The following is a 25552-nucleotide window of genomic DNA, read 5'->3' as shown; positions in this document are numbered from 1 at the left end:
ACTAATCCCGCAGTAAGAAATCGAGCCAGCGTGAACGTTTTGTTTTCCATTCGGATTTGTCACGTCTGTTTAAAATGTTTATCCTGAACAGAGCGGGCTAACTGAGAGATCAGGCCATCGCTCTCTCGTCAGAATAGAAGTCTTGGACAAAAAAATGTTAAATAGATTGGGTCATTAGGGAAGGACACTTACAGGTTTATACCATCACTAGAAATCAACATATAATGGAGTATGAGCAGTTCTTTTCTCATGCTACAAAAAAAATGATATTATTTATGTAAGACTGGCGTCATCTAAGTGAGCAAAACACTGAATTAGAAGAGAATAGAAACAGAATAGAACAGAAAAGCACTGCAGGAAGCGACGTGCTGAAACAGAGTTGATTATTTTCCTATAACAGCACATCCTGTAACCGTTTATTCCTCTTAAACCACAGCAGTGTGACAAAAACAAACATCAGTCAATTTCTGTTCTGCGAGAATATCCCATTGGACTTGAGGGACAATCACGCACACACACACACACACACACACTTCAGGCATTTTAGAGATGCCGATCAATCTACAGCACATGTCTTTGGACTGGGGGAGGAACCCTGAGAACCCAGAGAAAACCCCTAAATCACAGGGACAACATCCAGACTCCATGAACACACACACACACACACAGGATGGAGGCAGGAATCAAAGTGGAGGTGCGAGACAAGCACGCTACACAGTAAGCCATTAATTCTAATGTTGTAGAATATCTAAGAGTCAGTTCCTGTTCCCACTCACGTTATAGCAGCTATAAACAGTCTTTCCCTCAGCAGTCTCTCTTTTCTTTCTCTTAATGGTAACAGCCTAAAATTTGAAGGAGTCTGACAGCTGTACGCTTGATCGTCCACACCGGAGACTGTTAAAATACACATCTCTTAACAATTGTTTACATAGCGGAGTGAGATAACATGCTAAAGATTTGATGTCATCTTTACAATTCTCTTTCAGTTCTCTTACTTTTTTCCTTCTTCCCAGTGATGAATAATTTGTCTTTCTAGACTTTAATTCCACATAAATTTTGACATGTCTTTAACATTTAATTTTAACATTAAAAAAATAATTTATCGTGTGTCTTAAAGTTTAATGTAAAATCCGCTAGCTAGCTTTGCAGCTTTGCTGATTGTTTGCATCATAGAAATGTCCATAATATCATATATATATATATATAGTGTATAGTGTAATGTATCTGTACAGTATGTTTACATAGTTTTGTCTTTATAACCTCTTGTTTATCCTCTGCATAGTTCTCTCACGTTATGCCTTCGGTTCTTGTCTTGTTACAGTAAACATGCACATCCAGTTATTCCTAGAATTCCTTTTATTCACAGAGAAATTGTAAAACAGATGTACATACAGAATCTTTTCATTTCTTTCTCATGGACAATGCAAACTTTTGCAATCGACTGCAACTTAAACGGTAGAATGGTTCAGTATGGAAGAATTTATTTCACCTGCTGTAAATTAGGCTAGATGTAGACAAGCCTGTGTGTGTGTGTGTGTGTGTGTGGTTTACAGGATTATGCCTGATCCACGATATGGAGAAAGACATTTAGATTAAGTTTATTGTTGTTATTTTTTAATAATTTAGATGTATCTGAAATCTTCGTCTTTTCACTTGGCTAGTTAATTGCAAGGAAAAAATCTTCCCTCAGTGACTCACACTGCAGCTTTGAACTGAAATTCTGAGTAACTATATCAACTCTGTTGATATTTTATCAGACACACCTACCATACAGAGAGCAGATCTCATTATTTAGGTGTATTTCTCTTCTCCGAGGACTTCCTCGCTGTCAGACTTGGCCGCAGCACTGACATGAACTGGACACGGTTTGTTGTTGGACTCGGTTTCTCCCAGAACAGAATCCCAGCAGTGAGACTGAAGCTGTATCCACATAAGGGATACTATAAAGGGAAAATAAAAATTTCAAAAAGGGGGAAATTATAAACGACACTTTCGTAGCAAAAAGTCTTTTAAAAAATCAGCTTATAAAAATCTAATCTAAAAAAATGATCTTAAAATTTTTTAAAATTTTAAGAAAAATATCCAGTTCATTTATAGTTACTCTGATTCAGGATTAGCTTCAGCTGATGCTGAGGATGATTTTCTGACACCTTCATCTTACCTTTGTGTAACTTATGTCCTCAAGATTGCCTGAATTTTCTTGAATAGGAGATAGGAGTGTCCGAGTCTAAAGTTCTCACATCTTAAATGGTCGTTCAGCAACAAAGACATCATTTGACCAACAGACGCTGCAGGGCTACTATCCATAAGTACAATACATTAAATAAACTATGTAGCCCATTTACTTTATGATCTGAACATAATATCTATCTATCTATCTATCTATCTATCTATCTATCTATCTATCTATCTATCTGTCTATCTGTCTGTCTGTCTGTCTGTCTGTCTGTCTGTCTATCTACCTACCTACCTACCTACCTATCTATCTATCTATCTATCTATCTATCTATCTATCTATCTATCTATCTATCTATCTATCTATCTATCTCTTTCTGTCTGCCTGACTATCTATCTATCTATCTATCTATCTATCTATCTATCTATCTATCTATCTATCTATCTATCTATCTATCTATCTATCTATCTCTTTCTGTCTGCCTGACTATCTATCTATCTATCTATCTATCTATCTATCTGTCTGTCTGTCTGTCTGTCTGTCTGTCTGTCTGTCTGTCTATCTATCTATCTATCTATCTATCTATCTATCTATCTATCTATCTATCTATCTATCTATCTCTTTCTGTCTGCCTGACTATCTATCTATCTATCTATCTATCTATCTATCTATCTATCTATCTATCTATCTATCTATCTATCTATCTATCTATCTATCTATCTATCTCTTTCTGTCTGCCTGACTATCTATCTATCTATCTATCTATCTATCTATCTATCTATCTATCTATCTATCTATCTATCTATCTATCTATCTATCTGTCTCTTTCTGTCTGCCTGACTATCTATCTATCTATCTATCTATCTATCTATCTATCTATCTATCTATCTATCTATCTATCTATCTATCTATCTATCTATCTATCTATCTCTTTCTGTCTGCCTGACTATCTATCTATCTATCTATCTATCTATCTATCTATCTATCTATCTATCTATCTATCTATCTATCTATCTCTTTCTGTCTGCCTGACTATCTATCTATCTATCTATCTATCTATCTATCTATCTATCTATCTATCTATCAATTTATCTAGAGTCATGATTTTTTAGTTACATGATTTTATTTGACGTGATCTTTTTCAAATAGTATATTAATAGCTCAAAACACAAGCCTTAAGATAATGACATACGAATCGAATAAGGATGTTTAAGGAAAAACAATAGATATTGAAATAAATAAGCAATAAAAATAGTCCATTTCCACGTCCTGCCCTGTCCATATCCTCATCCTGCCTCCTGTTTGTTGCTGTTTCTTCCATATGGTTGGAATCAGTGATGTGTAGCTGGAAAGAGCGGAGCTCCTGTCCCAGTAAACACAAACCAAAGAGTCAATCAGAGGAGATTCTCAGCAGGGGGTTTGCTGGAACGACATCAGAACCTCAGAGTTTTCCCTCTGGTTATCAGCCATAAAGTAGTTCTCTGGGATTTCTGGAAATTCTCCATGAACCATACAAACAACCGCTGACCTTCACCAACCCTGAAGAACCCACAGCCCTGGATTTGCAGCAGATCTGGGAGGTAAAGCGAGTCCTGTGATGTACGTGTGATGTGGGAGGATCGTGTGCGCTCTCCAATATGTTTATCCTTTCACAGACAACCACAAGTGAAGGTTTGCTTCTTTAGGACGTCTGACGGATCCACAGAACGTTCTGGAGAGAATAATACACCCAGTGTCCTGCTGTAAAATTCCTCTTACCAGACATGTCCAAGAAGTTGCAGTTTACTGGCTAACAAAGTTCTTGAAAGAATGATGTTATCCATTTCTAGTTACGTTCAGCATTGTGGAACATCAGTGAAACATCTTCCTGTTTCTTGCTTTTACTTCCTCCTCTGCCCTGAAGATGTCAGAAAAAAGGCTACAGTGTAAGTATGTAACTGTTACAAAGCCACTGACACTGACCATCTCCTTATAGAAAAATGTAGCCATGGCAACGACTACACGTTTCATTTAATCCGTTAATGTGGATAGTTCGCCGTACACGTCTTTGTGAATGCACCGTTACTATAGGAACCGTAAGATGTATTAGACAGAGTGCAGTGTTATATAGTATAATACATCAATCAATCAATCAATTTGCTTTTATAGACCAATCAGAATAAAGAATTATGCGTAAATTATTCAAATCATTTATCGGACTGTAGGACCTGCAGGTGTTCTCATGTAAAGCTTTTGTTGCCGTTGGTTTGCTTTCGTCTCTGCTTTCAGCTTCACTTCATCCGTATATCCACACGCAGCCAAACGCCTCCTCGAGCATCGTCCTACTCAGGAAACGATTTTCTGCTCGTCGTCTTCCATCATCGGCGGATCGAAATGTTTAGAAAACACAGCGCAAAAAAACCCAAACCCCTTCTAAATGCCAGATTTCATTTGCATGAGATCAGTGGACTCTTCAGAGGACCGTGTAGAACTACACCCTGGGCCAAAAGAACGTCCATAAAGAGACGAAAGCACTGAACACGAGTTGATCTGGGTACAGAATGAGCTCCGTTCAGGCTACGAAGAGGTGTGTAGCTTCAAACCAATGTGGCTGCAGATTTTCCATTACAATCTACCATCTGATTTAATATGAAGATTCATCGATAAAGCAGAGGGAATGAGTTGTGACTGGAATAAACACAGATTAGAACCATGTTTGGTGCAGATCTTCAGATTTCATGAAGAATTCATGAAGATTTCACCCACACAAGCAGCGTAGTGCATGAGGCCTTGAGTGTTTCTCAGATCATCATCATCATCATCTTCCTGAACTGAAAACTGCCTCTGTGAATAATTCTCTTCACCAAGCTTGGCCCTAATTCCCGCCTGACATCAGCGCTACCTTGTCCCCCCTCCTTTTCCAGGACCTTTTCTGTGTTAACAAGAACTCAAGGCTGCTCGCTCCCTGTAGCACAGTGGCACGAGATAACGTTCTGTTCCAATGTTCAGTACGAGAACCCACCCGAGGGGGAGGTTCCTGGCAGCACAGGCTCTTAGCGTTTGGTAACCATCAAAGATTTCTCTTACTTAATCGTAAACAGGGATATCAAAGAGCTTCGGATTCTCATCTGCTCTCCTCATTGCTGCGGAAAAAGATGCAGACAATAGGGTGCTTTGTGCCGTCCTGGAAGAGCTGTAACCCTGCTTCCTGTTTTACGGGAATTGGCCAACGAGGGCACTTGGCGGAGGTCTGTGTCGCCTCGCAGCTCGGTTAAGACCGAGCGAGCAAACTCGTGCAGGAGACACAACATTAGGACTGTGTCCTGTCTCCGTCTGGCCTCGGGGTCATACACAGATCTGTAGATCAGCTTCACACTGCTTCTGCTTTTCTTTCTGTTCAGATCTTCATTTAATCCTGATCCAACAGCGTAGAACGTTCCGGATATCAGGTTTGAAATCCTGTCTCCTTACTGTTGAAAAGAAGAAGCAGTAGAAGAGACTTTCGGCTTTTGTGAAACAACTCAACAGCAAATATAAAACCTGATCTGAGATCTAACATCTTACTTGATCAAGGCAGATTTTTTTGGTTTAAAATCAAAACAACTTTTTTTTCTGGGCCAGTGACAGCGTTTTAAAGGTCAGATTTGATCAGCAGATCAGCGGTCAGATTAGTTTGAGTCATATTTATGGGAGCATTCGAATGGAGCACTGATTTCTCACCCGGGTTTTCAAACAGTAAATATGAAGTGTGAATGCAAACACATAAATCTTCATGTTCACTCAAATCTTTTACGAAGTTTGGATATTAACAAGGCTGCAGACCGAAACGCTGCCCATCTGCTCCTTACACTATTATTTCAAAGGGTTTGTTGGAGTATTTTTCATGACACTTTCCCATTATAGAAGCTCCTACTGCGCAACAACCCTGGCAACATTGATCTGAATTCTCCAACTGTGAGCTTTTAATCCAACACACGAGTAGAAATCTTTTCACAGTCTTGCTGTGCTGTGGTCTGAAAGCCGGATGTGTAACATTTAAAGAGTTGATGCATTCATTTTCCTTACATGGTGTAAATGTACTTGTCGAAAATGTTACTGAATAGTGTGTGTACTGAAGTGTTTTTGTGAACATCCTGCCTCAAATCTTTTCAGTGGTGAATCAGGACGGCCAGCCACTCATCGAGGGCATGTTAAAGGAGAAACAGGTTCGCTGGAAGTTCATCAAACGCTGGAAGACACGCTACTTCACTCTGGCTGGTAACCAGCTCCTCTTCAGGAAAGGAAAATCAGTAAGTGTCTCAAACCCAGACTGTGAAATCGAGGGAAAAAGTAGCAAAGATTGTGTTTTCTTTAGTCCAGATTTCATCAATACACATTTTATCCAATCAACTTAGAAGTGTTTCTAGGCTACTTTTTCCAAAAATGATGTTAAAAACAGCAATCAGCCTGCCCTCAGATATCTAAATACATGCGATTTTCTAATAATTTGTCATAATGAAATGAACTCTAATCTGTTCAGTGTGTAATCTGATAAAAGCTGTGAAAAAAATAAATAATTCGAAATGCAATTAGTAAACTCAGTAGATTTTTCTTTCATTGTCACTGGAATCAAATCTTCTGGTCTAGTTTTTTTTTTAATGTCCGGCTGTTCTCATCTGAAGGGTTTTCCCAGACCGCCACACGACTGTATAGCACCCTGTGACCTCCCCCAGTTTCTCCTCCTCCTCATAACTCTAAATCAAACAATGCACACCCTCAGCTTGATAAGTGTCCTCTAATGTACAGGATTTTACTGAACCTGACCACAGTAAGACAGGATGATGCAGTATTAGCCCCTGGGGGACACCGGGCATGACTGCCATAATGCATGACGCATACGTTTTTTTATGCAGATAGATGGAAATCAGTGTTCAGAGCAGCTGAAAATGAAAAACAGGGAAACTAGAGAAAGCCTCCACTAAGCTTTAACAATGCATTTCAGTTTAACAACTGAGCTGCAGGCCAAAGATGGTGAAGGTTCACTCCAGCTTGGAACGGTTTTGAAGGCACAAGTTTTGCAAAAAAAAAATAATAATAATTATATAATCAAAAACATGCATAGAAAACAAAAAGAAAATAGAGATCGAGGTCAGTTTGTCATGACGGACGAGAAAGCCAAATAAATCGAACGTCAGCGTGATAAAGGAAATGAGGGAAATTCATTCAGCACAAGTTTTTAATGGAAAATAAATTGTCCTGCTTTCCATTCTGTTTGGATACGTTACTGACCGAGCCACTTTCATTTATTTGCAAAAGAAAAACTGTATAAATTATAAACTACTAGGGAAGCAATTTAAAAAATAAAAAACCTTACGAGCCCTGTTCTACATACAAATTGACTTCATTTTTTCAATTACACGCTTTGTTAAGGTTTACAGTGTTCACAGGCAGAAAGTTTGTATCCCAAACATTTCATATCGTCTTATTGGACTTCAGCTTGATGAGCTCTGCCATTTGACGAAGCACAGTGTGTAACGGACAGGGCTCTGGAAAGTGTATCTGTGTGCATGAGGTTTGTTAACAGTTACACTATGCACGTGCATTCAAAACAAAACAAAACAAAACAGACGAGGGTAAAAACGCAAATCTTCATCCGACACAACGAGGATATGGCAGAAATCCAATGAACAGTGAACACAATGAGCACAAAGATCACTCCACTCACCAGCAGGGTTCCAGCATCCAGTCACTGCTCACCATTGTTCCCATTCACCAATCATTCCTCAAATTTGTTCCCATTGACCAGTCACTGCTCACCTTTGTTCCCACTGACTAATCACTGCTCACCTTTTTTCTGACTGACTAATCACTGTCCTCCATTTTTCCTGTCAATCAATCAGACACTGCTCATTATTCTTCTCATTGACCAATCACTGCCCACCTTTGTTTTCATTGATCAGTGATTAGCATTATACCCACTGACCAATTACTGCCCACCATTTTTCCTGTAAATCAATCACTGCTCATCATTCTTCCCATCAACCAATCACTGCTCAACATTGTTCTTATAAACCAATCAACTGCAATTCTGATAAAACTTGATTAACTTCTGTTACATTCAAATATTTCCAGAAAATCATCCTTCATGTCATTTGTAACTTGGTGTGCAAATGATGATGATCCACAATGTCATGGCCAATTCTACTGACTTTTGAATTCACATTAGCTTTATTTCCTGAGAAGAATTAGCAACAATACACCGATCCTAAACCAGGTAGTTCGCAAGACTTTGCAAAATAAGTCATATGCACCAATCAGGCTTAACATTATGACCAACTGCCTAATATTGTGTTGGTCCCCCTTTTGCTGCAAAAACAGCTCTGACCCGTCAAGGCATGGACTCCACTAGATCCCTGAAGGTTTACTGTAGTATCTGGCACCAAGATGTTAGCAGTAGATCTATTAAGTCCTGTACGTTGCGAGGTGTGGCCATAATGGGACAGGACTTACAGAACACTTACAGGACTTAACAGATACTTTTGATAGATACTGACCACTGCAGACCGGGAACACCCCACAAGAGCTGCAGTTTTGGAGATGCTCTGATCCAGTGGTCTAGCCATCACAATTTGGCCCTTTTGGTCAAACTCGCTCAAATCCTTACTCTTGTCCATTTTTCCTGCTTCTAACATCAATTTTGAGGACAAAATGTTGACTTGCTGCATAATATATCCCACCCACTAACAGGTGCCATGATGAGGAGATCATCAGTCTTATTCACTTCACCTCTCAGTAGTCATAATGTTATGCCTGATTGGTGTAAATCAGACCATAGAGTTGAAGGTGACCTCTACTGGCGTGGAGGTGCAGTGTTAAACGTAAAGACATTTCTCTCTTTGTTTTCTGTGTCTTTTGTGAGCACGGTCATCAGGATAACATCCATCTCATCATGTTAATGAAATGCCGTGACTCTCTCCCAGTCAAACAGCACATAATAAAATTCTAAAGATCTTTGTTCTGCTGAGATTAATAAACGATCATAAACTTTTTTCAGAGAGCAAACTCTGTCTAACTATCTCCAGAGCAAGCACTGAGAACGCGAGACAGCTTGAGAGAGAAAGCACACCAAACCAAACCATCATAACCACAAACCGCTTCCCAGCCTCCGTTCCCATGTTGTAAGATCCAAAGTCCCACTGAATGTTGGATCTGAAGCCTCGTGAACTGGAATTCGGCCTGTAGTGGTTGCAGAACTTCCCCTTCATGTTCTTTGCCGCTTACACTGATCTTCCATTGTGGAAGCTCCTTTGAGAAACCGTGTGTTCGCTCGTGGACGTTAAGCACGAAGAAGTAACACAGAACAGATCTCCCAAAGAGCAGAGTGAGAGAGAACAGGGTTTAGGGTTCTCCAAAGTCAATACATACATATCCTCATATATATTTTTATAGGGATCAGAGATTCTTAAAGTAGGGTCTGGCAATGGATGTATGACTTTTGTTGTTGTTACAGGAAATGACAACTCACCATTATCAAAGTCATTATAGTTATTAGCCTGCTTGACTGGTCACTTGAATTGAAATGGTTTCATCCAAACCTCAGTGACTGAAAATAACTTTCAAAAATGATGATAATAATAATGTTAACTTTGGCCCAATGTGTTCTGTGGAAAGTTCGGGGGTAAAAAATGGCTCCAAGGCTCCAAAATGCCTCCAAAAACCCAGACTGTTACTGAACACATTGAAGTAATACTTAAATAGTTGGATATTGTTTATAAATGAAATCTGTGTTGATGGGGATCCGTCAGATTTGTTTTACAGCTGGGTTGAGAAGTTGAAGTTTGAGAACTTTAATTAGATTCTTCAGATTAGTAAGCCAAGTCTAAAGTGTGTTTTGAGCGGAACTCCGCCCCTTTTCCCCACGTATTCCCCATCAATAACGTCTTTTCACTTACTACACAGAAGTCCTCACACAGCCTGTCTAACAGAGTTTATTTTATGAAATCTTTATGTAATACAGTAGGTACAGTGTTATTTTAATCCCTCCTCTGTTTCCTGACCCAGAAGGATGAACTGGATGACAACACGATCGAGCTGAGCAAAGTGCAGAGCGTGAAGGTGGTGGCGAAAAAGCGACGGGACCGCGGCCTACCTCGGGCTTTCGAGATCTTCACAGACAATAAGACGTACGTGCTGAAGGCTGAGGACGAGAAGCATGCGGAGGAGTGGCTGCAGTGCATCAACGTGGCTGTAGCGCAGGCCAAAGAGCGCGAGAACCGAGAGGCCACAACCTACCTGTAGGTCAGGAAAGAGCACCAAGAACTTCTTGTCCAAAAGGAACTATGGGAAACTGCACAGTGACTAGTTTGTTTTGATTATGTAATCGCTCATAACTCTAAATCCTGGAGCCATTTTGCACATCACTGGAATAGATGAGCAACAATGAGGTTTTCCAGTATTCATGTGGAAAAAAAGCATCTAAACACTCATGGCTTTGATCATCCAGTACATGGAGAGAAGACGACAAGATTAAAGCTGGCTGTTTACCTCAAACCAAAAGAGCCAGAAAGATGCTTGTTTGGATCAGAGCTGCTGTATGATTTCCAGCTCCTTTGTTTTTGCACATTTGGTCATGGAAACTGCAGACGTAACGTTTCTGAGGGAAAATTCACAGAACAGGCCTTCATCTGAGTTAAGAGAAGGAATCATTTTTTAAAATAATGGACATGAGTGGGGATGTTGGGATCTGTGTATAGTAAATCTCACTATGCTAATCCTTCTAGCCTCCTGGTATCTCATCAGCAGGTGAGGAAGCTTACTCCTAGGTGTAGTTAAATCATCGGCTAATCCAATCAGAGACTCTCTACTTTGCAGACACGTGAGAATGCAGACATTCAGACATTTGCTCTGGGGCAAAAAAAAGAGCTGTGTTGCAGATTCAGTGTTAGGAGCCACGTCCTGTTAATGCTAATTCACCAGACAGAACTGTCGGGGAGGAAATTCACACTGACTGACTGTTTTTTTAGGCCACATCTTCAGTATCTCATGGCCACAAATTGTGACTCATGACCATGACTTATTTGTTAGGAAGGTCATCAATATATAGCCGCTGTTTTATTTTCTCATTCTCGTGGTGCGCCAATACTTTTGGAGCTGACCACAAATGGTGTTGGGCCAGCTCCAAATATTAAACACAACCCAGAGTAACCGAGAAAGAGAATACTTGTGCAGATTTTAAATAAATAAATAAACTCCTGAGCTCTATCTCTCTACAAATCTAGGCAGTAAAGACAAGCAAGCACTCAAGCCCAACAACACCTGGCAGCTGAACCCTAAACCCTGCAGAATGTAAGCACACTATAGCTACAGAAAGATCCTGTATACAGATATCACACAAACACATGGAAGCAGGACGCTAATCTCAGTGTTCTACGTTAGCTTCGGCTTCTACACCGAGAACTCGAGCTCACATCACGACAGCAGAGCGCTCCGTCTGATCAGAGACGTCAGACAGCATGCCGATGCTGTGAGAACATGCAGTAGGAGCCCAGGACAGGACGTGAGAGCAGGCATGAGACATCTGGACAAAGAAGACACACATACTCTTGCTGACCACTTCATTAGGAATGACATTCATGTATTTATCTAAAGAGTCATTCAGGCAGACTGACAGGATGGAAGATATACAGACAGACAGACAGACAGATGGATAGACAGACTACTGTGACAGGAGTATTTTCTATGGACTGACAGATAAAATACACAAATATACACAGACATCTGAGGGCTAAAAAATAAAACAGATCTTGAGAAATATTTGAGATTGTAGCCACATCTTATTAAAGACTACTCTCCGTGTGACACTGTGACTCCGTACTCAGGCACCATCACTCCATCTGGACTCCACTGTGCTGTCCATCTTTCCACTAATGAAGTGTTTGGAGTAAACCTGAGCACATGACCGTGTCAGGTGTATAAACACAAAGCGTCTCCTAACGGCGAACAATCCGCAACACTCTTCTGACCAAATCAACTCCCTTTTTTATTCGCCTGCACTCCAGAGTGTAGCCCCACCCCACCCCACCCCCCGCACCCACAGCGCTGACGCAATCCTCTGTTTCAGTAACACTGGCACTTCTTCCTTCCTGTGATTTGTTCTGGACTGTGTAGCTCAACTCTCTGGAACCATGCGGAGACTGTATGGTGATTACGATGAGTCAGTAGGAGCTGCATTTAGAGAACACACTTCTCTCGCTCGTTCCTCAGGGGGGAACTCAGAACATTTCCATGTGGAACCTTACAAAGAAAAACAAACAAGCGTGTTTTCCTGTCAGAGACAGTTTTAAGTACCGCCCTGTTTTTTTAAAGCTTGAATTATTTTCATTATTTTTCTTTAAAAGCCGCTCTTATAGTAGATGCAGGTTTTATACATTATCGTTTCTCATGCACTGCTGAAGCTAGTCTCCAGTGCCAGCGCTTCATAACGGTCAGTTGCTTCACATTTCTGAGATCTTCAGGACAGATGAGTTTCTGACCTGAGGTTTTACTCGGGTTACTTGACGAGCGGCTTTTATTCACGTCAAGAGACATGAATTTAAAAAAAAAGGCTGGTGAGGAAACGACCATTTATAGCTGCTGTTTTGAGGACATTCTCTAACATTAAATACAACCGTAATTGGATAAAAATGTTAATGTGTCCTTCGTTAATACATAATAATCGTAATTATTGCCAAATTGTTGTTGTATCGAAGGAATCAAATGCTTTGAGACTCATTCTTTTCCTCTAACAGCACTACACAGAGTATTTTAGTCCTTAATAATATACCTAGAGCCTGATGGTCATCTAAAGATTTAAGCACCCAAACAATCTTAGTGTTTTTAAAAAAAAATTAAGGGATTAATTTGATCATTAATTCTTCATCATTTCGGTAAAGGGTTCGACTTTCTTTGAGAGTGTAAGCCAACATTCTGCATCCTGTCAGCTAATCTTATTCAGTCCCTCCAGGAGTCTTTTTGTGATTGTTGTGGCCAAAAATGCTGGACTTTTTTTTTACAGAAATCTGCTTGAACTGGTGAAATCACAAGCACAGGATAACTCTTTAACTTCTCCCAGTGAGACACCTGTGTAATGAGTTTCTATGAGAGCTGTACTCGTGTTCCACACATGAGAACGGAGGAAAGATTCAGATTAACGTGCGTTGTGATGATGTCAAACGATGCATCTCGAACAAATCTGCGTGAAAACCTACCGCCATGTTGAAAAACTAGCACACAGATTTTGCATTCGTTTCTGTGATTGCAAATTCCTGAGATCCTGTAGGACTGAAAAATGTCCTTTCTCTGTTGTTGTTGTTGTTGTTGTTCTTTCGGCTGCTCCCTACTTAGGGTCCCCACAGCAGATCATTTGGTCAGCGTGCTTCAAATTGGGGCCGGTTTTATGCCGAATGACCTTCCTGTTGTAAGGTCCGGCACTGAGAATTAACTCTTCAGTGGCTGGGTTGACTCCCCACCCGGGAATCGAACCTGGGCCACAGCAATAAGAGCACAGGATCCCACCAGGAAGACCTTTCTCAAATTTAAATAAAATCACAATCCCTGATGACCTTAAACCTCTGGTCCATCACCTACAGAACATTTCACCTGCTTTAACTGCATCCCAAGGATTGCTTTTCTGTCCCCTCTGATTGACTCATCTTGTCAGAATCTTTAATTTCATTTATTTCATGTTCAAATGTATTTCTGTATATACAGCTGTGTAAATATTTGCCCACTTACCCCCCTTTTTGTTTCTGGTTTTTCGCTCACGATGACGGACGATGGCGATTTTCTGTCTCTGTGACTCACAGTCTTGTGTCGCAATAAAAATAACACTGATTTATAAGCGAGAATCTATTTACTGTGAACAATCTGCTTTGAATGTACGATGTATTCAGAAGTATTATAAATGTTAAATGTAGAAAAGAAACCAATAACTGAAATAGATAGTTGATTGATTGTTTTTTATTAACACCGAGATTTACGTGTATAATTTTCTCTGATTTATAGGCAACTTGATCACAATAAATAAATGATAAATGATGATTTTCTTTACAAACATTTCACAAGTTTTCTTTGCTTTCCATCGCTGGTTTTTAAACCTGAACTGATCTTTTTCTTCAGGGCTTTGCTCTCTATGTTCTCCAGCAGGTTCCTTGAGCCTCATGAGATCTCAACAGTCTCGAATCTTCACCTCGACGTCAGATCTGTTGTCACATTGAAACCGAATCATCTCTCTACCACAGCGAGCTCTGTGTCATCACCGATATTAATCCCGGTCTAATTGAAATCACTTCTGAGAGCAGAGACGATGCGCAAGGTAACACATTCGGAGTGTGAGGGTCAGCAGAACCGCTCGCTCCCAGAACGTCGCCCGTCACGGTAGTCATGGAGACCGGATTGCGTTTCTCTTCCTGGGAGAATCTGTTCTCTCTCAAACGTGAGAGTCTGATCAGCTGAGACTGAGATTTGTTCAAATCCTTAGGTTTTGGGGTTTGGGATCAAATTAGATCACATCCAGATGGTGTTATTAGTTAGTGTGTGTGTGTGTGTGTGTGTTAGCAATAAGTCCGATTTTTACTTATGAGAAAAAATATAATCGGTCAACCCTGGACATCCGAGCGCAAGTTCTCGGCTGATCATGAAATGCTGAAAGCTTTCACAGACAAATCTTCCAATTACAGTGTAGCTGTGGTCTCATAACTCTCATACACTCTATATAATGTTCTATAAGTATTAGCTCTGTGTGAGCTGAACCCAGTCTGGACCCCTTTCCCAGTCTGGAGCTCGTTAAGTGAATGACAGAAAGGGCTGTTTTGCCAGTCCATATACATCCCTTTAACACTTTCAGAGCAATTACATCTCACATTGATTTACTCAGATCCCAAATATCCAGTGTGTGAAGTCTGCTCCACTCTGTGAATAATCACACATCACACACGTAAGTCAGAAGCACAGAATTCTTTAGAGGTTTGGATATTTTAATAAAGCTCACAGTCGCGTCCAACATATTCTGCTTCCCGACACACTGACTCAGACTCTATTTGATGTATTTTATACTATTACGCCTATAAAGTAGTCCCTTTTTGTCCATATTTTTCTCTCAAAGCTCACTGGGTCATGGATTCCAGCTTTGCATCACGGTTCCCATGGTAACTAGAAGTTCAAGGTTCTAACGTATATGTTACATGAACGTGATATAATGAAGCAAAACGCTTTTCCTTAGTTTCTCATAACACACACACACACACACACAAACACACACACACCCATAATAAATACTGAATATTCTGAAATACAATACCCACGTCATGGATTCCAGCTTTGCATCACGGTTTCCATAGCAACAAGCATCATGCGCTGTAGTTTCGGTTTTCTGCTCTAGTCCAGTCTCCGCCCCTTCCTGTTATTATATTTGTTTGTTTTTTTTCCTGATTCCTTCCTAGTTCTGTAATTTCCTGGTTTTGTCCCAGGATAATCCCGGGATGAATCCCTTTTTGATGTTTCCTGCATGCTGCATGAGCTTAGTTTCTTAGTATTTCAGTCTTTGCTGTTGTTGCAACCCGGAAAAAATAAAACATTTCCAGTGCTTCGGAAATTTTCCTCAAGCTGTTTGCTTAGCAATTCTAAATTACATTCAATTATTTCTTATTAAGCAGCTCGAGTCCTATATCATCCACGTTAAAGACACAGACCCCGGTACTCTATCAGCTTGCACCTCATTCATCTCAGGTGTTCGGCAGGTGTTTCTACACACACTCCGCTTTAGTATACGTAGGGTTAGTGTGTGTGTACAGCTGCGTACTCTATATGACCATCGCCGTGTAGGCCGTCCTGTCAGCCGGTCCTAATGAGAAATACACAGAACATGATGTGTGTCTGTAGTTCGTGTGTATTCTGGTGCGTATTCATGTCAAACCCAGAGTTTAGCTGTGTAAACAGTCTGGAGACGTCACTCGCTAGAGATTTATATTCAGGACTCGCCTAGACTTCATATATTTTACTTTCACTGCATCATATGAAGTGAATAAGAAGCTGAGAGTATAACATGTTAGTCATCACCAACCTGGGGGGGTAGATTTGCCCGGTGTGTGATTGTTTCCAGATCTCTGAATGACCTTTGCACAAAGAAATAGATGCATTTGATTGCTTTAACCCAGGAACGTTCCACATCTCGGAGCAAAAGCATTTAGGAAATATTCCTCGGAGAAACTAATAGGAAAGACGTGAAGTGATGAAAGTTTGGATTAGTAAAAGGACGCACACTTTCTGTTCCCTGGAATAAAAAGAAGAAGAAGAAGTATATTCCATCGCTTGTTAGGTTATTGTACGGTTCACCTTGAGGAATTAGTGAGTAGTGTGGATTATTTTACCGGCTACAGAATAGTTACAGGTTCATGGGTGTACATGGTGCTGTATAAGAAATAAAACACACACCCCACACACACACACACACATACTAGGAACACCGATGAGAACCAGAATTACCTCCGTGTTTGTAATTATATTTAACCTGTAGAGAATGTGAGCTCATTTTGAAAAGCAGGCGCATTTCCTCTCCACTTGACCCCGTGTGCGGGGATTAAATATCCAGGCTTCTACTCGTTCGTCATGCTGAGAGCGCTCTTCCTACTATAAACACGGGAGAAATGAGGAAGAAAAAAAAAATACGTCAACTAAATGTCAATACACAGAGGATTTCAGGCATTAAATGTCATTATGCTAATGTCTCCCAGAAAATTAAAGCGCCAGGACATCTGGTTAAAATTCGCCGAGTTAAAATGAAAAGTTTTCAAGCTTTAATGGCTTGAAAGTTTGAGAGGGTAGAAACAATGTTTCTGTATTTAAAAAAGAAAAAGCACTGTATGTGACCTGAATGCACCGCTATTCATCATGTGGATGTGCTGTGTGACGCTGGCACCGTGCTTTCTGCTCCATTTGCGGTGTTTTCCGGCTGGCGGGACAAGACGATCGGTGAGCTCGAGCTTCTATTAATCCTTTTCAGCATTGTTAAAAGAGCTCAGTGATGTAGTTAGACTCCAGCTCGATTCTTGTGAACTTACATCACACACAAACACACACACACACACACTGAGCAGCGATCCTCTGAGTGCAGATGTAAACGAATCGAAAGCGTAAACGCTCTCAGCCTTGATATGTGGCCTTAATGATAAAAAAAAAAAATCAATCAATTACGGATGATTTACAGGAATTCCTGCCAGGAATCCTATCAGAGTAATTAATAGAGTGTGTGTGATTTCAGTCCTCGCGCTTTGGAAGCCGATTGGGTTCGGCATTCGGGCTATTTTTAAAGTGTAAATCTTTTAAGTACTGCTGAGAATCAGAGTCGGCGGTGGTAACGGGTTCTGCAGACTCCTGTAGGGTTTTATTCTTTTAAAAAGGTGAGATGTTTCGAGTTTTTCTGGATTCTGATTGGTCAGAAGTGGTGGGTTTATTGTCTTATTTTTGGTAAGTGTTCATATTACGGCACTCGTTCTAATCCGGTATCGTTTCTATTGTAACAGATTGTAAAACGTGTGTAATGGTGAATACGGTCAGGTTTTCTGTTTGGCATTTATGGAAAGAGTCTCCAGTCTTCTTCTTCTTTTGGCTTTTCCCTTCAGGGGTGGCCACAGCGAATCATCATCTTCTCCATCCTCAACACTTACACCCACTAGCTTCATATCCTCATTTATTCCATCCATATACCTCCTCTTTGTCCTTCCTCTTTGCCTCCTGCCTGGCAGCTCCATGTCCAACATTCTCCTACCAATATCCTCACTCTCCCTCCTCTGAACATGTCCAAACCATCTTAATCTGTCCTCCCTAACTTTGTCCCCCGAACGTCCAACATGAGCCGTCCCTCTGATGTACTCGTTCGAGTACTGACGATTCACATAATTAAATTTGACAATGTTTTACGCTGGATGCTCTTCCTGACGCAACCCTCTTTATTTATCCGGGCTTGAGACTGGCACAGAAGTCACTGGACTGTGACCCCCATGGCTAGATTTGAAGGAGTCTCCAGTGTCAGAGATGAAGCTGTGCTCAGTTTTTGACTTGTTAAGTCTGAGAGAGAGAATAAAGTCAGGATGAAAAGGGAAAGACTGTTTATAGCTGCTATAATGTAAAGTAAGAACAGGACTGAAGTTTAACATTAAACTGCAATTATAAGCCAATTAAAAAATTATGATGCGTCTTTTTTAATGAATAGAAGAATTGTAATCGTTGCAACCTTGCAAGCTGCAGATGATTTGGGCTGCAAAAATCCTTAGTCATGAATCTGACAAGAAATGAGCTGCTAAAGTCCTGAAGAAGCCTCGCTTCACTAAAGACGTGTGAAATGTTCTCCTGCATGCTGTTTTGGTTAAAATGTGTGTGTGTGTGTGTGTGTGTGTGCATGTGGAGCACAAACTAAACCCAAACCAGTACAGACAAAGTGTGGACATGTATATATTTAGTCGATCAGACAGCGGATCAGAAAAAAATGATTCAAATGTGATATTTTTTCTTCAGTAAGTCTAAAATATTTACATCAACTCTCACGTCGTAACAAACGATGACAAATATGTCCAGTCAGCTGTGTGAAATGTGTACGGGACAGAAACCCGGCTAACACGTGTTAGCACTTACGCGATGTAAGTCCTAGCTGTGGTATCCAGAGACCCAGAGAAAGCAACAGGAGGAAGTTGTGGAGAGAAGTGTGAGAGGGAATAGGAAGGTCAGTGCCAGGGGTTTAGCTGGATGTGGCTCGGTGTGTGTGACACAGACAGAGAGAGGATGTCTGGTGGTTGTTTGATGGTTCGGGCCAAAACCAAAATGCAACCACAGGATTTCTCGTCATTTGTTCTTGTTCGAGAACATCCTGGTCACTATTTACAGCAATAACCACGCTGACCACATGACAAACGTTATGGATTCATAGCCTTGGCTTTAATGGGCGTCGTTACACTTTTCGGGGTTTTCGCTCGTACACTTCTGACGTTATTCCAGACCAGTAATTCGTAATTCAGGATTTTTAAAGGAGAAATGTTAATAGTGAAAAGCGAAGTCTTGCCAGAGCTTTGGGAAATAAAAGCACTGTTAAATTCTGCAGATTGCTGGCTTTGTATTGATGCCTTATCATTTCTTCAAACAGCTCCTTAGGTCTGAGGAAACACAATACAGTGACAAGCTCAGAAACACAGGGCCTTTATGCAGACGATATACAATCACCCTGCTGGGTGTTTAAAGCCTTTACCGCAGTAGAAACCACTGAACCGCACGTGTTTTCTCTGATGTCAGGAATTGTAAGCACCTGCATCCACTCAGGCGGTGAGGCAATTCATCACTCCTTTTCCTACAGACCAGGTTCAAATGTTCAAGCGTAGTTATTTCTCACATACAGGTTACATGCGAGTGCTGTGATGTAGTGGAATGGTTTTACTACACATAGATGTTTACTCATCCCAAAGTGCAACCATGAACAATAAAGTAAAATAAAATATAATACAACAGATATAATAAAATAGAATAAACGTGTAGTGAATTATAGTAGTCTATGGAAAATGTAATGAGGATAAATAGAATATAGTGGAATGTATACCATTTATACAGAATTATACAGTGTGCCAAAACTTTTCCCATAACTTAAATATGCCACCTGCTTATCTCTGACTTTTATCAGATTTTATTGGTTTGTTGCATATAATCCAGGATGGTTTGTACAGTACAGACTACACAATCAGAGGAATTATCTCCATCTACTTGTGCAGAATTTTATAAAAACCCACTCTGTTTCCCTTTTTTCCCCCTCTAGTGCCCATCAGTCCACTTCGTCCCACTCATCCAGTGTATGACCCTCCTGGCTGGCTCGCCAAAATCTGCCATGGAAGGTTTTCCGTGAGACATTAATTTATCATTTAAAAGAAGAAGAACAAGAACTAATGCCACACATAATAAAGGCTTATAGCACAGTGGAATCCTTTTCATCACATGTTCCAGCTAAGGAAGTTGGGGTCAGAGCACAGGGGCAGCTATGATAAAGCACCCTGGAGGAGGGAGGGTTAAGGGTCTTTGCTCAATTGCCCAACAGTGGAGCTTGGTGGTGCTGGGGCTTGAACCCTGATCCTCCTATCAACAAACCCGAGCCTTAACCACTTGAGCCACCACTGATTTATGGAAGGAGACTCCAGTGTCAGTGCTTTGGAACAGTTTTCAAGAGAACTGTTTTCAGGACATAGTTTTTTACACAAGGGGTTTCTTATTAGCATAATGAGCGCATCATGAAAGAGAAAAAAGTGAAGATTGTGACTGTTTATAGCTGATGTAGCATAAGTGACTTGTTTCAGAGATGTTCCACAACATTAATATTAACTAGAAACTGACCAGATATTATAAAGTATTGATTATAAGAATTGTTCAGAAAATTCTTTTTAAAAAATTATTTGAATATTGATATTGGATACGATAAATAAAAAAAACTATTACATTTGCTGTTATAGGAAAATAATCAAGATCAAGGTGGTTACAGGCTTTTATTCTGTACTTAAAGTTATTCATTACTAAAAACCCATGTAATTGAGCATCATAGTAACTGGATTACCTCAGTTAAAGGCTGAGATCACTGGAAAGTTGCCTCACACAAACTATGTAACACATCAAAAACAGATGCAGATACAGACATGGACAGAAGGCTGAGATTTCAGTTGTCTTTTGTTGTTGTTTATGAAAACGTAGCATAAAGCTGGTGTGGATATCAGATCAAAACAAAAAATGTGTGCAGGTTTTACTTCACTGTTGAGTTTTTAACAATGATTGTGGGTAGGGTTGCCAGGTTTCTGCACAATTCCCACGTATGTTGTTGTTGATCTTTCAGCTGCTCCCTACGTGTGTGAGGGGTCACCACAGCGGACCAACTGGTCAGCACAACAACTTGGCACAGGTTTTACGCCGGATGCCCTTCCTGACGCAACCCTCCCATTTTTATCCTGGCTTGGGACCGCCACTGCATCCAGTGGCTGGGATTTGGGCATTGGCTGGTAGGCATGGTAGGCGAGAAACCTACCACTGAGCCACCAGCGCCCTTCACAATTCCCACCACATATACAACTCAGAAACTGCACAGAAAGCCTTGAAACTAAACCAGATCTTTCCAAAAAGCAGATGGATTGCTTTTCTTTCTTGTTTAACAGAAGAGTGTGTTTATAATCTACAGTACATGGATATTATAAATGGAATCTGGCTACTCTGAAGGACATAGACGTATCTGATATCCAATGGTGGAACTAAAAGCTTCCACTCTAGACCACGCCCACTTCTGGTTTTAATCTGAGTTTAAACAGATAAGGAATATTTGAGCACTACACAGATATAGATATGAAAATCTAATTTGAAATAACTCGATTGTTTACAGAGGTCCCATTCCAGGTCAGATCTTTGGAGAAGTTCCCCATAGAAGAACCCTCAGAGGTCAAACACTGGAGCAGAACGCTGAGCACTTCCTGTTGAATCAGCGTTGAGGTAATACTGTAAAGTCTAGTGACGTGAAGACGTGGACAAGCTGTTACTTCATTCCACAGCCATCTGCCGTATGAGATGCACTGCAGAAGAAGAGCACTGTATTTGTTCTACCAGACAGATGTTTAGTTCACGCCTCCAATCGTTTGAGTAAAATCCGTTTTCTGGAAACGTGAACGAATTCGTGGAAACATCACATTCATGCCGCTTGTTTAGTTTGAGGTTTGAGATGGTATCTTGCTCCTGTTATGTTCTGTGTGTGAGGCCAGAATTCCAATTTTAATGCCCTGATGGAGGATGAAGCTCTGCTGTTCATGTCATGATGTCATCACATAAAAAAATAAAAATACCAGATTTCACATTTGAATCTCAACAGGATCGAATTCCTCCATGTTTTTTTTTGTTTTGTTTTGGCAACGTATAATTGCGAAACCCGGTCCAACATCAGCACACGCTCTCGGGGGTACTTCACGACTACCAGCCAAGAGCCTCGTTCACCGTCCTTTAGACATCTGATACGTTTTCTTCTCTTTCTTTTTTTTCCTACTTTCTAGCACAGTCATCCTCATGTGCAGATCCATGTGTGGTAGAAAGTGTGGAGCTGCCAGAAAGAGAGCGGGAAAAAAAACACAAATGGATGAAGAGATCAAATGGCGAAAGAATAAAAGGTGGGGGGGGGGGGTTGTGGAAACGTAGGACTTTCTAAACAGCCTCTAATGGGCCTGTATAGTCACAAATACACAGAGAGAGAGAGAGAGAGATGAGCGATGAAGGGAACGTCAGGCAGAAAGAAATAATTAAAGAACAAATGCGAGCGATGGAGCTCCCTGTGAGACAAGAAGCAGCATGTGTTTTCACTCAGGTCCTCTTCTGGCTGTGAGTTTCCCTTGAGTGGCTTTGAGGCAGACGAGTGTAATTAACTCCTATTTCTCTTTAATACGACTCTGTGCACAGCTTTGGACTGAAGTTGTAGCTCCATCGAGGGGCACAACACTCGCACGCTGAGCTCAGTGTCACTTAGAGTTCATCTAGGAATTTACACCACACTCGTGTATATATGTACTATATTTATGTGAGGAGAAATGTATGTAGGGATAAGAGCTGCTCTTCATTCCCTTGAGCTCAGGAAAGTGATTATTAAATTAAAATGATTGCCTTTGTTATTCATTTTTATTTGATACACACTATATTATCTGTAAATTTTCTTATCTATCTATCTATCTATCTATCTATCTATCTATCTATCTATCTATCTATCTATCTATCTATCTATCTATCTATCTATCTATCTATCTATCTATCTATCTATCTATCTATCTATCTATCTATCTATCTATCTATCTATCTATCTATACACACTGTATGGGCGCAGTGTTGGTTCACTGTTGGATCGGAGGATCGAAGTTCAAGCCCCAGCACCACCAAGCTCCACTGTTGGGCAACTGAGCAGGTCTTTAACCCTTTCTGCTCATTTATCTCACAGGTCTATGTGCCAGTTGACGTGATCAGAATCAGTGGCTCTGTTTTTTAATAAGGCACTTTATACTTCGTTATCTTAACATTCTAGACTGCTAGATTTAAGAAAGAGGAATAATCACTTACTAATGAGTTCATGCTACACTCTATGGCCAAAAGTTTTTGCACCCCTGACCAGCTCACCCATATGTGCATGTTGAACGTCTCATTCCAGGTTTATTCTCCTCTTGTTGCTCTTCTCTTCTCTTTCTCTCTCTTCTCTTCTCTTCTCTTCTCTTCTCTCCTCTCCTCTCCTCTCCTCTCCTCCACTAGATGTTGGAGATCAGACTCTGATGTTCAGGATGTTGAGGAGACTCCAGTTCCAGTTCATCCCAGAGGTGTTCAGTGGGGTTGAGTCAGAGTCAGGGCTCGGTGCAGAACTCTTCCACTTTCTCCAACCTTCCCCACCACATATAAACTAAGACTAATAAAGAAATAAAAATTCATGATCTGGTGACATTTTCCATGTCTATTTCTCGTTGATGGAAGGAGTCTCCAGTGTCAGTGCTTAGGAACAGAGGTAAAGCTGTAACTTTATGTGTACTGACACCTTCTGGACAGATGTGTTTACGCTTCTTTACGGTTTCTCTGTAACACGACAAGCTGAAATTTTTTATTTTTTATTTTTATTTTTCTTATTACCTTGAAGAGAGAGAATAAAGAGAGGAGTGTGAAGGAATAACAGCAGTTTCTAGCTGCTGTAACATGAGTGAAGAAAAACTGATTTGTTTCGAGAATGTTTCTCAACATGTAAATAACTGTAAATGGATGAAACGAATAATGTGTCATTCTTTAATAAGTAAAAGTCAATGTTTTTGGTGTGAAGAGGGACAGAATAAAACCACTGGGTTTTTGGAAAATAATCAACATTTTGGGTTTCATTAATTTTTCATTAAATGCTGACAAAAACAAATGTCCAGGTTAATCAGAAATGAATGCAGTCAGACCTCAAGTCTCAAGTCCAGGGCACTGAGCTCAAAATCCACCTCTTTTCACTGAGTGATTAGTCTGAAATGGTGAAATTACCCCCAAATCAGTGTTTTGTGAAAGCTTCTCAGCAGATCCTCAGCCTGGAATCTGGTTTTTAATCTATGGTCTGAACTGAAGACAGGAAACACACACACACACACACAAAACTAACAACACAAATAAGCTTGAACTGTTTTGCAAATCCTCTGAGACATGACAGGAAGTTTTTCAGTATTGTTTTTCCCTCCAGGAGATTTGATCAAAATTGTGATTAAACTCTACAGCACCTCAATGTGCTTAAGATGGAAAATATCACTCATTACATGTGTTATTCAGTGTATATGTTCGGTTTTAAACAAAGCTAGCTTTAATACATCAAGCTAATTTCAAGAATTCCTTTGGTTCATGCTGTCACGCTTGCAGGTGATAAAATGGCGCCCTCTAGTGGACAGGATCATGGATTGAGCTTAAATACGATCCTAATATTTGTCCAGGAAATTAGGTTTCTGTTGAAAAACTCCATCATAGCCGTACTAAAATGTAATCTGAAAATCTCTTTACTGGAAAACACGGTGTTCATGTCCTGGACACTGTTCTGAGTGGGATTATTTGTACGGTCGGTGTGGTGACGTTCTCCTCATGATGATTTGCTCTCCAGTTTACCAGTAGAAATGGGATTTGTCTCGTTAACGTTTCCTTCCAAGTGGAGATAGAAAGAGCAAAGGGAAAAAGTCGCCCACAAGGTTTGAGTGAATATACAGAGCTCTTCAGCAAGCCAAGCTGAGGAGCTGACTGTCCTGCCTGAAAAACAGAGCTGAGGAAAATAATTGGAAAATAAAAAACCTGTGATGAAAGGTCCATGCTTCATTGTCTCGTTGTGAGATCGTCCAAGACCGGTGAAGGATGAAGTGTGGAACCATAAGCCAAGGTTATGAAAAATGATTTTTAATTTGAGCTTCATAACAGCAGTACAGATGCTTCCCATATGTGTGAGGAAATCCTTCAACTAAACCGACCTAATTGTAGATGGAAATTGGAGGTCGCTAGAGGAACAATGGCCTATTGATCTCTCTCTCTCTCTCTCTCTCTCTCTCTCTCTCCCTATCTCTCTTTCTGCCCCCCTCTCTCCCCCCTTCTCTCTCTCTCTCTCTCTCTCTCAGTTTAACACGGCTGTGTTCCATGCGCCCTCTGCTGTCCGCGAGGTGAATTACAACGTAATTCAATTGACTTTTGAACGAACTTTTTCCTTTCTCCATGCTGAAATTGCATCTACATTTACATTTCTCCTCTTCTTAGGAAACTATAATCTTTGGATCTGAACAGCTCTGTTCTGCTTAGAGGCCGAGATCGTTTCAGGTCATTCTGGAACCAATTAACCAGCTAAAATGTACTTACATGGAAACG

General features: G+C 40.5%; 1 protein-coding gene across 4 annotated transcripts in view; it reads left to right on the top strand.

The window, feature by feature from the left end:
• The window catches only part of veph1 (ventricular zone expressed PH domain-containing 1), a 100148-nt gene extending 76151 nt beyond the window's left edge, over positions 1-23997 (top strand). For 2 of the 4 annotated variants that reach the window (XM_058387788.1, XM_058387789.1), the window contains exons 13-14: positions 6308-6444; positions 10196-14212. In XM_058387788.1, coding sequence (XP_058243771.1) covers positions 6308-6444; positions 10196-10432 — 374 coding nt within the window. In that variant the 3' untranslated portion in view covers positions 10433-14212. Of the gene's footprint in view, positions 1-6307; positions 6445-10195; positions 14213-23452 lie in introns of those variants that run through there. The other 2 variants (XM_058387791.1, XM_058387790.1) reach the window with 2 other exon arrangements.
• The last annotated feature ends 1555 nt before the right edge of the window (positions 23998-25552 follow it).

This window comes from Hemibagrus wyckioides, linkage group LG04 (assembly GCF_019097595.1).
Source record: "Hemibagrus wyckioides isolate EC202008001 linkage group LG04, SWU_Hwy_1.0, whole genome shotgun sequence".
Classification (NCBI taxonomy): Eukaryota; Metazoa; Chordata; class Actinopteri; order Siluriformes; family Bagridae; genus Hemibagrus; species Hemibagrus wyckioides.
This window is presented reverse-complemented; position numbering and strand designations above follow the sequence as displayed.